Source organism: Cetorhinus maximus, chromosome 19 (assembly GCF_964194155.1).
Source record: "Cetorhinus maximus chromosome 19, sCetMax3.hap1.1, whole genome shotgun sequence".
Classification (NCBI taxonomy): domain Eukaryota; kingdom Metazoa; phylum Chordata; class Chondrichthyes; order Lamniformes; family Cetorhinidae; genus Cetorhinus; species Cetorhinus maximus.
In genome coordinates this window covers 88,902,349-88,917,676 of record NC_135897.1, presented here as the reverse complement: position 1 = coordinate 88,917,676, position 15,328 = coordinate 88,902,349, and the positions used below count along the sequence as shown (strand labels likewise).

The following is a 15,328-nucleotide window of genomic DNA, read 5'->3' as shown; positions in this document are numbered from 1 at the left end:
TCATCTTAGCCTTAAATGGCCTTCCCTGACTGTGTCCCCTAGTTTTAGACCCCCAGCCAAAGGAAACATCCTTCCTGCATCTACCCTGTTGACCCTTGTAAGAATTCTGTATGTTTGAATGAGATCACCTCTCGTTCTTCTAAACTCCAGTGAAAAAGGCCCAGCCTATTTCATCTTTCCTTATAGGACAATCCCTCCATCCCAGGAACTAATTTAGTGAACCTTTGTTGCACTCTCTCAATGGCAAGTATATCTTTCCTTAGACAAGGTGATCAAAACTGCGAACAATACTCCAGGCGTGGTCTCACCAAGGCTCTATATAATTGCAGTAAAACATATTTACTCCTATACTCAAATCCTCTTGTAATAAAGATCAACATACCATTTGCCTTCTTGATTGCTTGCTGTACCTTCATGTTAGCTTTCAATGACTCGTGAACAAGGGCACCCAAGTGCCTTTGAAGTTTAATGCTTCCCAGCCTCTCACCATTTAAGAAATACTCTGGTTTTTCTGGTTTTCCTACCAAAGTGGATAACACCCTTCTCAAGGGCAACTAGGGATGGGCAATAAATGCTGGCCCAGCCAGTGAAGCCCACATCCTGTGAATGAATAAAAAATAACAATCACTTTGCTCCACATTGTATTCCACCTGCCAGATTTTTGATCACTCGCTTAGCCTCTCCAAGCCCCCTTGTAGCATCTTTGCATCTTCCTCACAACTCTTATTTCGACCTGGTTTTGTATCATCTGCAAACTTGGAAATATTACATTTAATCCCACATCCAAATCATTTATATAGCACTGATCCTTGCTGTACCCCACTAGTTAGAGCCTGCCAACGTGAAAATGACCCATTTATTCCTGCTCTGTTTTCTGCCTGTTAATCAGTTCTCGGCCAGTATATTGCCCCCCAGTCCCATATGCTCTAATTTTATTTAATAATCTCTTGTGTGGGACGTTATCAAAGGCTTTCTGGAGACCTAAATACACCACATCCACTGGTTTCCTCCTTACCTATTCTGCTGGTTACATCTTTAAAAAACTCCAAAAGGTTTGTTAAACATGACTTCCCTTTCATAAATCCATGTTGTCTCTGCCCAATCCTACCATTATTTTCTAAGTGTCCTGTTATCACATCCTTTATTACCAATTCTAGTCTATTGCAGAAGAGATATCTTGTAGTTCTGACACTTTTAGTGAAAACATCCACAGTTACACTGAAATCCTAGTGACAACACTGACAGGAATTTAATCCAGGGCAGCACAGGATGGTAGATTCCTGTTTACGAGGGAGACCCTGAACTGCAGCTTAAGTGAGTCATTCTGCATCTGCCTCTGAACAGTGAGTTAGCGGATGGCAGTGGAAGAGAACTGGAAGCATGTTGCTTGCCAGTCCACTCTGATGAGCAGAATAGTGCAGAGGCCTAAAAAAAAAGACTGCAGGGGCAAAATGACCTTCTTAATTGTAATATGGTTTTGACTCTATTTATTTTTATGTTTAGTTTTAAATGGTCATGTGTTTTATTTGCAGGCTTCAGTGTGGATTGGTGGGCTCTGGGAGTGCTGATGTTTGAGATGATGGCAGGGCGATCGCCTTTTGATATAGTGGGGAGCTCAGATAATCCAGATCAGAACACAGAGGATTACCTCTTCCAAGGTGAAATGTTGCAGTTTTTCTTTTGTTTATAATTTTTCCTCTCAACTCTTTCATGCCCTGAGGCTGGTGAGTAAGGTGTCAGTTAGGATGATGGCACACTCCATCTGGGCTCTCACATGAGAAATGGCCATTTGGGCTAATCAGTAGCGATCCTTATCAATGACTGCATTTATAGGTTAGAATTGAGAACGTTGTCAAGACCATGAAAATTGCAGGTGCGAGCAATGAAGGTGAATCTTTGGTCCAGTAGAGGGTGCTGTATATAAACTGTGGATTAAGGCACATTGATTTGGCATGTGTGTAAGTAGCTTTAAACTGTGCTTTACTGTGCCTCATCAGAATGTGTTTAATGTTGCCACTGGGGGCAAAGATGAAGAATTCCCCTGCATTCAAATAAATGAGAAGGGGGGGAAAAACCTTCAATATTCAGAAACAAGAACAAGTCATCTTGGGACCTGTGGCTATAAACCATTTAAATATCTGACATATGGCTTGTGTTTCTCGTGATATACAACAACCAGATTCATTAAGAATTTTAGGTGCAAGAAACACAAGTTTGATTTGAGTTTTTAATTAAAAGTTAAAAATCAACATTTGGTTAAACATTTCATAGCAAATGTTACCAGGAACAAAGGAAGATGGGAGGTTGGAGCACTGCAAAAGTTGTGTGCAGTGCTTCAGAAAAGTTTTTCAATGGAGGGAAGTGAAGAGACAAACTGACAGTAGCAAAACTCATTTCCTGTACATCCTGAAGAAGGTATAGGTTGGACGAAAAGCAGGATGGAGGCTTCTCAAAGCATTTTGGAGGTAACAAAGTGTCGGTCTCAGCTTAGTGGTAGCACTCTCACCCCTGAGTCAGATGGTTGTGGGTTCAAGTCCCATTTCAGAGCCTTCACACAATCAAGGCCGATCCCTTAGTGCAGTATTGAGGGCCACTGCACTGTTGAATGTGCTGCGTTTCAAATGAGACGTTAAACCCAATTGGGTGAGGGCAAATGATCGACTGCACTATTCGAAGAAGAGCAGGAGAATTGTCCCCCCGTAACATACCTAATATTTAGCTCTCAACCAACATCACTAAAGCAGATGATTATCTCATTGCTTTTTGTGGGATATTATGCGCAGATTTACCATGTTTCCTATATAACAACAGTGACTATACTTCAAAACTACATCGGCACTTCCTGAAGCTGTGAAAGGTGCAAGCTCTTTCTTCTCGTGAAGAATCTAAAGGTTAATTATCTATGGTATCGGTTCTGTGTTCCATCTTTGCATTGATTTCTTTTTAATTTTTTTTAATTTTGGTGGGTTGTGCTAACAGCTAAACCTGTTCCTGCTGTCGTCCAACATCCGTGTGCACACACGTTTTCCAGCATGAGTGATAAGAAAGTGACCAGGAGCAGGATCCCTAGCTGTTGTTTTTTTTCTGATCTCCAGCCTGGAAATTTCCCTGCAGTTTGCCCAGATTTTGCTGACACTTCTTGGGTTCTATCAGCAACTTGGTTAAGTATCACCTGTGTACCTTTAAACACAATTCGAATTTGTGACTGCTCTCGATTGCCTATGTGATTTTGATTTGGTCTCATGGGTTCGCTCCCTTTTACTTATCAGGCATAAAATTCTTGAAATAACTCTTTAATGATTCATTTTTCCCCATTGTCACGGCCTTGTTTCAAACATCGTCAGTATTTGTGTAACTGATCTCATTTACAGTTCCTCGGGCAGAAAAGGAAAGAATTACGAGTGCACCAGTGTTTCCTTAGCAACATAATGCCAACCAGTTCTCCAGCTGCTGCTCTGTGGAGGCACTGACCAGAAAAACTGAGTGGGGCTGTTTCTTTTGAAACTAAGATTGTGCAAAATGGTGACAGATTGTCTTTCACTTTAAACATACACTTGGTGAGAATGAAAGGAAGTGAAGTTGGGCTTATGTGTCAAACAAGGCTGATATGGTATTAAAAAAATCCTGCAGATTGTAATGTAGCAAATTCCAAAGTTTCACCACCATCTGAGTGAAGAAATTCCTCCTCACCTTAGTCTTAAATGGCCTGCCCTTTATTCTGAGACCACCATTTAAGAAAGGAAAGAGAAAATGGGGAACCACAGACCTGTTAGCCTGACATCAGTTGTAGGGGAAATACTAGAATCTATTCTAAAGGATGTGACAACTGGGCACTTAGTAGGATTGGGCAGAGTCAACATGGATTTATGAAAGAAAAATCATGTTTGACAAACCTATCGAAGTTTTTTTGAGGATGTAACCAGCAGAATAGGTAAGGGGAAACCAGCGGATATGGTGTACAGTATTTAGATTTTCAGAAGGCTTCCGGTAAGGTCCCACACAAGAGGTTAGTAAACAAAATTAGAGCACATGGGATTAGGGGTAATATGCTGTCATAGATTAAGAATTGGCTGACGGACAGAAAAGCAGAGAGTAGGAATAAATGGGCTATTCTCAGGTTGGTAGGCTGTGACTAGTAGGGGTGCTGCAAGGATCAGTGTTTGGGCCCCAGCTATTCACGATCTATATCAATGATTAGGATGTGGGGACCAAACGTAATATTTCCAAGTTTGCCGATGACACATTCCCACCTAGTTTTGTGAATTGGTGAGGAGGATGCAAAGAGACTTCAAGGGTATTTAGACAGGCTAAGTAAGTGGCCATAAGGAATATAATGTGGAAAAATGTGAAATTGTCCACTCTAGTAAGAAAAACAGAAAAGCAGAGTATATCTTAGATGGTGAGAAATTGGGAAGGTTCATCAGACTAATTCCTGGAATGGTGGGATTGTGCTATGAGGAGAGATTTTTAAAAAAATTCTTCGATAGGATATGAGCATCGCTGGCAGGGCTAGCATTTGTTGGCCACCTCTAATTGCTTTGATCTGAGTGGCTTGCTAGGCCATTTCAGAGGGCAGTTGAGAGGCAACCACATTACTTTGGATCTGGAGTCACATGTAGACCAGACTGGGTAAGGATGGCAGATTTCCTTCTCTAAAGGCCATTAGTGAACCAGATGGGTGTTTACAACAATCAATGGTAGCTTCATGGCATGATTAACTGAGACTAGCTTTATATTCCATATTTATTAATTGAATTTAAATTCCACTAACTACAGTGGTGGGATTTGTACCTATGTCTCCAGAGCATTAGCCTTGGTTTCTGGATTACTAGTCCAGTGTCATTACCACTCTGCCACCGTCTCCCTTTAAGATTGAGGAGACTGGACCTGTATTCTCAAGTTTAGAAAAATGAGAGGTGATCTCCTTGGAGTATACAAAATTCTTACAGGCTTGACAGGGTAGATGTGGGAAGGATATTTCTTTTGGCTGGAGGCTCGAGAGCCAGGGGACACCATTTCAGAATAAGGGGTAGGCAATTTAGGACTGAGCTGAGGAAGAATTTCTTTACTCAGAAGGTGGTGAATCTTTGGAAATCTCTACCTCAGAGGGCTCAGTCATTGGGTATGTTCGATGGAGATCAGTAGATATCCAGATATTTAAAGACATCATGGGGATGGTGAGGGAAATTATATTGAGGTAGAAGATCAGTCATGATCTATTTGAATGGCTGAGAAGGCTTGAGGGGCCGAATGGCCGCCTGCTCCTATTTCCTTTGTTCCTGAATCAGAACAAGCTGGAAATACAGCACTGATGAAAGGTCATTGATCTTTGCAACATTAACCCTGTCTGTCCACAGATGCTGCCAGACCTGCTTAGTGTTTCCAGCATTTACTGATTTTGTTCCACATTTCCAGCATCTGCAGTATTTTTTTTTCGCAGTAAGGTTGATATGGTGCAGTGTGTTGCCTAGCAGAACTCTTAAAACATGTCCCAACAGTGTTGCTTACTTCTCATGGCCCTTTTATTTGATGTGTTGTTGACCTAATGTTATGTCTTAAGCCCAATCAGTTTGCATCATCTTCCAGCTTTTTTCGCGGCAGCAAGTCTGCTCTTCTCTTTTCACTACCCAAAATATTTATCTTTTGGATCAATGAGGAACAAAATCTCTCCTTGATTACTTCAACTGCATGTTGACTGTGCTGTATAATTACTATTTGGTAGCTATCAAGCTGGGAATTTTTTTAAAAGAATAAGACTGAGGAAGGTGTACATGTGTACACTGGATAAATGGAGTCTCAAGGAGACCATATCAAGAGTTTCAATATTCCAAAGGGTATAAATCGACTGAATTCTGATAAATTGTTTGATGTAATCATAAGCTCTGAAACCAGGGTCATATGCTTAAACTCAGGAAAGATAATGTGAGCAGTTCAGAATTACTTGCTTCACTTAGAATTTGTGAACTCATGTATTGGCCCAGAGACACAGTGGAGGTGTATTTATCAAAATTCAAGGGTAATCTGGATTTTTGTTTTGAGAAAAGAAAAAAAAAATATGTGGAGTCAAAGAAATAAGAGTGCAGTGTGGTAATTTTAAACTGCCCAAGTGGATTAGAGTGGTTGTCCCTGGTTCTGGATATTTTTAATACTTTGAAAGTCTAAAATCCTGATCCTTTGTTTAGTCTGACTCGTACCTGAAACAAGCATTGATTAACCTAACCATTCTCTTATCAGATTCTTTATTGTCCTGAACCAGAAGTAACCTTCTTCTTTGAAGTTAACTGCAATGATACATAAGCTGGAATGCATACAGTCAAGATGACAAATGCATTGAGTAGCAGTATGATGAAAACAGAAAATGCTGGAAAACTCAGCAGATCTGACAGCATATATGGAGAGAAAAACAGTGTTAACGTTTCGAGTCTGTATGACCCTTCTTCAGAGCCCTGTTTTCATTTCAGATTTCCAGCATCTGCAGTATTTTGCTGTTATCTTGAGTAGCAGTTTGATGTGTTAAATATTGGAATAGTATTGGTGCTGGGCACAGTGCTAATTCAATCTCCTCTTGTGAATTTCAGTCATTTTGGAAAAACAAATCCGCATTCCACGTTCCCTCTCTGTCAAAGCTGCAAGTGTATTGAAAGGATTTCTCAATAAGGTATGAGCCATACTCATTACCTGTATTTTGTAGTTTTGCATTTCTTAGAAATGCAAAATGATTGCAGGATATCAATATAATCTTTCTCTCTCTTGTTGGTTGTGCATATTGTGAACTTCAACTTTTGCTAAATTTATTTGTCACCTTGCACAAATTTGTAAAACTGAATGTATTTCCAACCCTTTGAAATTTTGTCCTTCAGTGCGAGGGAAATATGGAGTATTAAAGTAAGGAAGTCTTACTACAGCTGTACAGTGCATTGGTGAGACTGCACCTAGAGTACTGCATAGTTTTAATCATCTTACTTAAGGAGGGACACGATTGCACTGGAAGCAATTCAGAGAAGGCTCACTAGGCTGATTGCTGTGATGAAGGGCTTGTCTTGTGACAAAAGGTTGAGCAGGTTGAGCCTATACTCATTGGAGTTTAGAAGAATGAGAGGTGGCCTTATTACAACATAAAATTCTGAGGGGGCTTGACAGGGTAGATGCTAAGAGGATGTTTCCCCTTGTGGGGGAATCTAGAAATAAGGGGCACATTTTAAAAATAAGGGATCTCCCATTTAAGATGGAGATGATGAGAAATTTCTTCTCAAGAGGGTTGTTAGTGTTTGCAATTCACTTCCCCAGTGAGCAGGGGAGGCTGGGTTATTGAATATATTCAAAGCTGAGTTAGATAGATTTTTGATTGACAAGGGAGCCAAGGATTATGAGGCAGGCAGGAAAGTGGAGGTAAAGCCACAATCCGATCAGCTATGATCTTATTGAATAATGGAGCTGGCTAGAGGGGCCAAATGGCCTACTCCTCTTTCTTATGTTTTTACCTTCAGTGTTCTTAGACTACTGGGGCTGATGGTGTCATCTACTCATCAACAGCCTGTACCATTGTGTGTGATGGAACCTTCAGTCACCTTGGCCCTACTTTGTGGCAGTCCCTTCACAAACACCTCTGCCTTGTGAACTCTTTCCACCTTTCAAAGCCTAGCTCTTCAAGTTCTATTGGTTGTCAACTCTTTAACTCTCCTGTTACTGTTTGGTGTCCATTTCTCTTCTGCAAAACCCCTTGAAGCATTTACTATAGCAGACAATATATAAATACACCTCATCACAGGAATCAACTTCGTGAACCTTCAGAACTGCTTCCAGTGCATTTATGTCCCTCCCCAAGTAAGGTGACCAAAACTGTACACAGTACTCTAGGGGCAGGTTATTGTCCCTTTGTTTGTTTAAAAAAAAAGTCATGTTTTGCACTCTGAACCAAAGCTGGCTGGAGATCCATGGTGCATGTACATAGAGATCTGGGAAGATCTAAGGATTATATCGGCTAATGTATTTCAGAAAGCTTGATTCATGTAAATGTATTACTGAAATTATTATTAGGTTGCGCAACCCGGTGTTGCATATTAACATTGATGGAATCCCAGAATTTGAACTTTACTAAGATTTGTCTGTGATTTAGTTTAAGTTGTGTTATCTTTGTTCATTGAATTTCAACACTCTAGACCAGGCTGTTAGTGGAGGAATCATAGGCAGAACATGTTAAGGGATTAAGAGACACAGAAAACTAACATGCAATCCCTACTCAACAGAAATGCATCTGTAATAGGGAGGCAGGGCTGGCAAGAGCAGGTGTTAGACAACTATCCTTAAAATCCAAAATGCTGAGATTGAATGTTATAGTGCTAGCCTTTCACCTCTATGTTGGATTCAAATCCAGCTGGGATTCTAGGTATGAGAGTTTCCTTTGCTGTCTTTAAAGGGCCTACATTAAATGAGCCTGCCCATCTCAACCCCAAAGAACACATCACAATTCTAACTCATTACTAACTAACACCAAATTGGTAATCTTATTCTGAAGGGACATAGAATGGCAGATTTGGAAAGTGGATAGATATTCTGTTGGCTCAGTATGGGGTGTTCCTTTAAAGGTAGGTTGTGACACATTGCTTGGGCAGATTAGGAGTAGCTCTGATTGATTGATTGGTTTTACCTGACTTGGGAGTCCTCAACACTAATACTTAATAGCTAGAATGGAAAATGTTCTATTCCCTACCATTAATAGCCCTCATTTTTAGCAAAGTCAAACTAGAAAAAAAACTAAAATCTATATGCTGACTGATGTAAGACTTCCTTTGTTCTTCAGTGTTGTCTTATAAATTATGTTTCTGTTTCAGGATCCAACAGAGCGGCTTGGATGTCACCCACAGACAGGATTCGCTGATATTCAGGGTAATCCTTTCTTCCGCAACGTAGACTGGGATTTGGTGAGTTTGGAGGGGAACAGATTCATCTTCAAATGAAAACTGCAGCATAAAATGTATGATAGCGCAATCAAATTAATACTTTTTCTTGTGACTCTTACTTTTTTGTATTTATTTTAAAAAGGTATTTACAGTTTTATATATGGCACGTTGTTACCATGTATCTGCTCATTAGAGGCTAAATTTATAGAGACTGTAACGTGGATAAAATTAATAATCACCTGGAAAGTCAAGGGTCACCGTAAACATGAATGTATAATCGTGCTGACAAAGTTAACCCAACAATGTAGTGATGGAGGTAGTGCTTGTTATGCATTCTACTTTGCGTTTTAGGCATTTGATTAACATGCCAGATAGAAGGTTCGTTGATAACAATGAAGGCAAACAGTATTAAAGGGAATGTGGCAACAGGGGTAGAAAGTTGGTTAATGGGCAATGTTATGATTTTGGTCTACCTGCCATTGGCAACTATTGCTTTTCAATAATGCTAGGTTCCCCTTTAAGCAGCCTGGTTGTTTGTTTTTTTTTAATGGAGGTTGACCCCAGTTGACCTCTGTCTACTGGAGCAACAGTGAGGGCCAAGAGTGTGACAATGGAACTCCCTTGAGATCTGGCCTGGGTCTCTGTCCTAACTACATGAACTCCTTTAGTCTCTCTCGCTGGCAGGCACCTTTTGGTGTGACTTGTAAACTAGTTTATTTCATGTTAGATGAGGGGTTTAGTTATGAGAAGAGACTGGCGAAACTGTAGTTCTCTTCATTAGAATGAACAAGGTTACGAGAGTTCTAATAAAAGTGCAAAATTATGAGAGAGTGTCATGAGATAAAACTGGGTATGGGGGGAATATTTTAGTGGTTGGTGAGTTGGCACCTAGAAAGCATGTATTTAATATCTTCAGCAAAAGAATGATTGGTGTGATTAAGATGGTTTTTATTTACATAAAGCGTTGTTATGACATGGACCTATTTGAAATGGTGGTTGAAGCAAAATTGCTAGCTTTTAAAATAGATATTAAAAAAGGAAAAATTTAAAGAGTGAGTGGAGAACCAGCACAGGAGGGGGTGGGCTTTGTGTGCTGTACAACTCTAAAGATTTCATCCTCCTTTCATATGAGGTATTTTCTCTTTTTTCTTCCTTTTTGCCCATCTCATGAAAATGATAGCTCATTTTGAGGTATTGATAGTTAGACGTGGCAGCCCTCTGCTACACATTAAATAGTGAATATTATTTCCAGCACTTATTGAGTCAGTAAGTAGAGACCAAAATATCCCAATTTGTATATGATTCCAGATGATGAGTGGTGGCAGGTAATTTGACCATAGGGGCACTTATGACATGCTTGATCTTGCTTTTGCCTGATCTATGCCTGTGTGCATGTGCATGCTCAAGCAATGAAGGAGAAAGATATTTCTACATATAATTATCATTATACTGTTCAGTGGAGGTCACTAATTTGGGTTAGGAATGCTCCCTAGTTCAAGGGACCCTGCTTCAGATGAGAATGAAATCATCAAACTCCGCATAGGGCAGAGATCAATCTTCCTGATTTCTATGACTCAATGGGCCACCGACAACTGAACGAAGAAGGGATGGCTGGGGTGGGGATTTGTTGGAGCAGGAGGATGCCGTGGAGTCGTTACGGCACAGGAAAAGGCCAGGTCATTTCCACTTGCTGCGTTTAATAAAAAGTTCATCCCCATATCTCTCCTGTATGTCTTGCCTAAAAACTTAAACCTATGTCCCCTAATCCTTGTACCATCAGCTATTGGGAACAGCTTTTTTGTACCTATCTTATCTAAACCTGTCATTATCTTGTACGTCTCTGTCAGACCTCACCCTCAATTTGCTCATTTGCTCATTTTTGCAATATCAAAAAGAATAAGTAAAATCCAGTAAGCCTGGATTTTCCAATCAATGTTATTTTAATGCCAGGGAAAACCCATTTAAAAGCAACAGGTTACTGCTGACATCAAATCACAACAGCAAGAAAAATCTGCCTGATATGTGCAACTATGACGTCACTGCCCAGTGTAGGAATTCTCACCAGCAACGTTTCTAAAATTATATTTTGGCTGTCGATCTTTCATCAGAATTGGCAACTGGAAGATAAATAAATGCATTTATAGGACTGAACATCTAAAGACGAGAGAACAGCAGCATTTAATAGCCAAGATCACTGAATACTGTTAGAGAGGCAGTTATGGGTTTAATGATCTATATCAAGCAAGAAAGGCCTGATCACGGGCAGGTAGATCAAGATCTTTTCAGTGAAGGTGAAAAGTCATGTATAGATCAAAAGAGCTGAGTGAGACTGAAAAAGCACGGAAAAACAAACACTCGAAATATCCACATTGGAGGGGAATGAAATAGACACTGGATGGGAGAAACTGGCAAGGAACTGAGAGGCTGCTTAACAAAGGTTTGGGGCAAAAGACGAGAGTACTTAGAACAATAGGATAACATTTCTCTGGCTTTTGCACTGAGTTTAGTTGGGATAGTATCGCAGGCAAAAGAAGAATGGCTTGGTGTGGAAAGGAAGAAACTGGAAGGAGGTCAGTGTCACACTCAAACAACATAAATTTCCTGAAAGCGGACAACAAACCTGCATTTGATTCCCCCCACTATAGAGGAGGTTGCGCCATGACCAATAATTTGTCATACATTCGATTAAGGAAAGTCCACTTAAATTGCTGTTTCATGATTTCCATTATATGCTCCTTGGAAATATGCTTCCTGATGGGAGTGTTGAAATGCAGAATCATCCCTTAAATTCCTGGTAATTTGCCTGTATTGAGTAACAGAGTCTGGATTCTGTAGCAGATTTCCCTTTAAAGTGGGCAAATATTTAAATTTACAAAGGGTCATGATCAACTTGAATAACTTTATTTGTAACTGTTTAAATACTACATGCTAAAACTGCATCAATAGAATGAATTTAGGGGAATCAGTCCAAAGTTTTGAAGGAATGGAGTTAACAATACAAGTTTAAACTCAAGAACCATTGGCCATGATTGCCCCATGGCTTTGCTAGAAAATGTACTTTAACCTGAATCTCAGAGGAAGCCTCTTTATTTCATCAATGTGTCATTTTCAGTTCTCACACTACTGTTCTTATTTCCTATCCAAAGTTATTAATGGGTGACAATCATTATGTAATGAAGGGTGATTTTGTGCTTAGAATTTACATTAGGAATTGCATTGGTGTTAACCATAGTCATTCCACATAGAAGCCCTGCAGCTGGCAGAGTGAGACTGACTACACAATTTACCATAAAGAAAACTAATTTGTGAAAATTGAACATTTTCATTTTTATCACTGATAATCTAGATGGAACAGAGACAGGTCATCCCACCCTTCAAGCCACACATTTCCGGTGAATATGGACTTGACAACTTTGACTCGCAGTTCACTAATGAACCTGTCCAACTCACTCCAGATGATGAGTAAGTAGCAGTCATGGTCATTTTCCTCCGTTCTCCATAATAAGAGCCAAATAGTTTATGTTGCTTATCTGAGATTGGAGAGAGATTAATTCAATTAAGAGGAGGTGATGGCATAGTGGTACTGTCGCTGGACCAGTGATCCAGAGACCCAGGGTAATGCTCTGAGCACCTGTGTTCGAATCTCAGGTGGAATTTGAATTTGATTAAAAATCTCGAATTAAAAAAGTCTAATGATGACCATGAAACCATTGTCAATTGTTGTTTTTAAAAAAAAACCCACCTGGTTCGCTAATGTCCTTTTAAGGAAGGAAATCTGTCGTCCTTACCTGGTCTGGCCTATATATGACTCCAGACCCACAGCAGTGTGGTTGACTCTTCAATGCCCTAGCAAGCCACTCAGTTGTAACAAACCACTACAAAGTCACAAAAAAAGAACGAAACCGGACAGACCAACTGGCATCGACCTAGGCACTGGAAACTGCAACGGCAACCTGTTGACCCTGCAAAGTCCTTCTTATTAACATCTGGGGGCTAGTGCCAAAATTGGGAGAGCATTCTTGTAGACTAGTCTAGCATAGTCATCCTCACGGAATCATACCTTACAGATAACGTCTCAGACACCACCATCACCATCCCTGGGTATGTCCTGCCCCACCGGCAGGACAGACCCAGCAGAGGTGGCGGCACAGTTGCATACAGCTGGGGCAGAGTTGCCCTGGAAGTCCTCAACATTGACTCGCGACCCCATGAAGTCTCATGGCACCGGGTCAAACATGGGCAAGGAAACCTCCTGCTGGTTACAACGTACTGCCCTCCCTCAGCTGATGAATCAGTGCTCCTCCTTGTTGAACTCCACTTGGAGGAAGCACTGAGGGTGGGAAGGACACAGAATGTACTCTGGGTGGGGGACTTCAATGTCCACCACCAAGAGTGGCTCGGTAGCACCACAGCTGGCCGAGTCCTAAATGACATAGCTGCTAGACTGCGTCTGTGGCAGGTGGCGAGGGAACCAACAAGAGGGAAAAACACACTTGACCTCATCCTCACCAACCTACCTGCCACAGATGCATCTGTCCATGACAGTATTGGCAGAAGTGACCACCGCACAGCCGTTGTGGAGACAAAGTCCCGGCTTCACATTGAGGAAACCCTCCATCGTGTTGTGTGGCACTACCGCCTTGCTAAATGGGATAGATTTCAAGCACATCTAGCAACTCAAGACTGGGCATCCATGAGGCGCTGTAGGCCATCAGCAGCAGCAGAATTGTACTCAAACACAATCTGTAACCTCATGGCCCGGCATATTCCCAACTCTACCATTACCATTAAGCCCGTGGATCAACCCTGGTTCAATGAAGAGTGCAGGAGGGCATGCTAGGAGCAGCACTAGGCACACCTAAAAATGAGGTGCCAACCTGGTGAAGCTATAACACAGCACTATTTGCGTGCCAAACAGCATAAGAGCAAGTGACAGATAGGGCTAAGCGATCCCACAACCAACGGATCAGATCTAAGCTCTGCAATCCTGCCACATCCAGTCTTGATTGTTGGCGGACGATTAAACAACTCACTGGAGGAGGAGGCTCCACAAATATCCCTATCCTTAATGATGGAGGAGCCCAGCAAGCAGTGCAAAAGATAAGGCTGAAGCATTCGCAAAAACTTTCAGCCAGAAGTGCTGAGTGGATGATCATCTCTGCCTCCTGCAGAGTTCCCCAGCATCACAGATGCCAGTCTTCAGCCAATTCGATTCACTCCATGTGATATCAAGAAATAGCTGAAGGCACTGGATGCTGCAAAGGCTGTGGCAATATTTTGGCAATGGTACTGATGACTTGTGCTCAGAACTTGCCGCGCCCCTAGTCAAGCTGTTCCAGTATGGCTACAACACTGGCATCTACCCGGCTATGTGGAAAATTGCCCTGGTATGTCCTGTACACAAAAAGCGAGACAAATGCAACCCTGCAAATACCGCCCCATCAGTCTACTCTTGATCATCAGTAAAGTAATGGAAGGGGTCATCAACAGTGCTATCAAGTGGCACTTGCTTAGCAATAACCTGCTCACTGACACCCAGTTTGGCTTGCGTCAGTGCCTCTCAGCTCCTGACCTCATTCCAGCCTTGGTTCAAACATGGACAAAAGAACTGAACTCCTGAGGTGAGATGACAGGGACTGCCCTTGACATCAAGGCAGCATTTGACAGTGTGGCAGCAAGGAGCCCTAGGAGCCAAAACTGGGGTCAGTGGGAATCAGGGGGAAAACTCTCTGCTGGTTGGAGTCATACCTAGCACAAAGGAAGATGGCTGTGGTTGTTCGAGGTCAGTCATCTCAGCTCCAGGACATCACTGCAGGAGTTCCTCAGGGTTCTGTCCTTGGTCCAACCATCTTCAGCTGCTCCATCAATGACCTTCCTTCCATCATAAGGTCAGAAGTGGGAATGTTTGCTGATGATTGCATTTACGACTCCTCAGATACTGAAGCAGTCTTTGTCCAAATGCAGCAAGACCTGGACGATATCCCGGCTTGAGCTGACAAGTGGCACGTAACATTCGTACCACACAAGTGTCAGGCAGTGATCATCTCCAACAAGAGAGAATCCAACCATCGCCCCTTGATATTCAATGGCATTACCATCACTGAGTCCCCCACTGTCGACACCCTGGTTACCATTGACCAGAAACTGAACTGGACTAGCGATATAAACGCTGTGGCTACAAGAGCAGGTCAGAGGCTAGGAATAGTACGATGAGTAACCCATCTCCTGACTCCCCAAACCCAGTCCACCACCTACAAGGCACAAGTAAGGAGTGTGATGGAATACTCTCCACTTGCCTGGATGAGTGCAGCTCCCAAAACACTCAAGAAGCTTGACACCATCCAGGACAAAGCAGCCCTCTTGATTGGCACCACATCCACAAACATTCACTCCCTCCACCACTGACGCGCAGTGGCAGTAGTGTGTAC

At 41.8% G+C, this 15,328-nt stretch overlaps 1 protein-coding gene across 1 annotated transcript in view; it reads left to right on the top strand.

Moving 5' to 3' along the window:
* The window catches only part of prkci (protein kinase C, iota), a 113,571-nt gene that overhangs the window by 86,476 nt on the left and 11,767 nt on the right, over nucleotides 1–15,328 (top strand). The window contains exons 15-18 of the mRNA XM_078564342.1: nucleotides 1,533–1,658; nucleotides 6,579–6,658; nucleotides 8,832–8,921; nucleotides 12,247–12,362. Coding sequence (XP_078420468.1) covers nucleotides 1,533–1,658; nucleotides 6,579–6,658; nucleotides 8,832–8,921; nucleotides 12,247–12,362 — 412 coding nt within the window. The remainder of the gene's footprint in view (nucleotides 1–1,532; nucleotides 1,659–6,578; nucleotides 6,659–8,831; nucleotides 8,922–12,246; nucleotides 12,363–15,328) is intronic.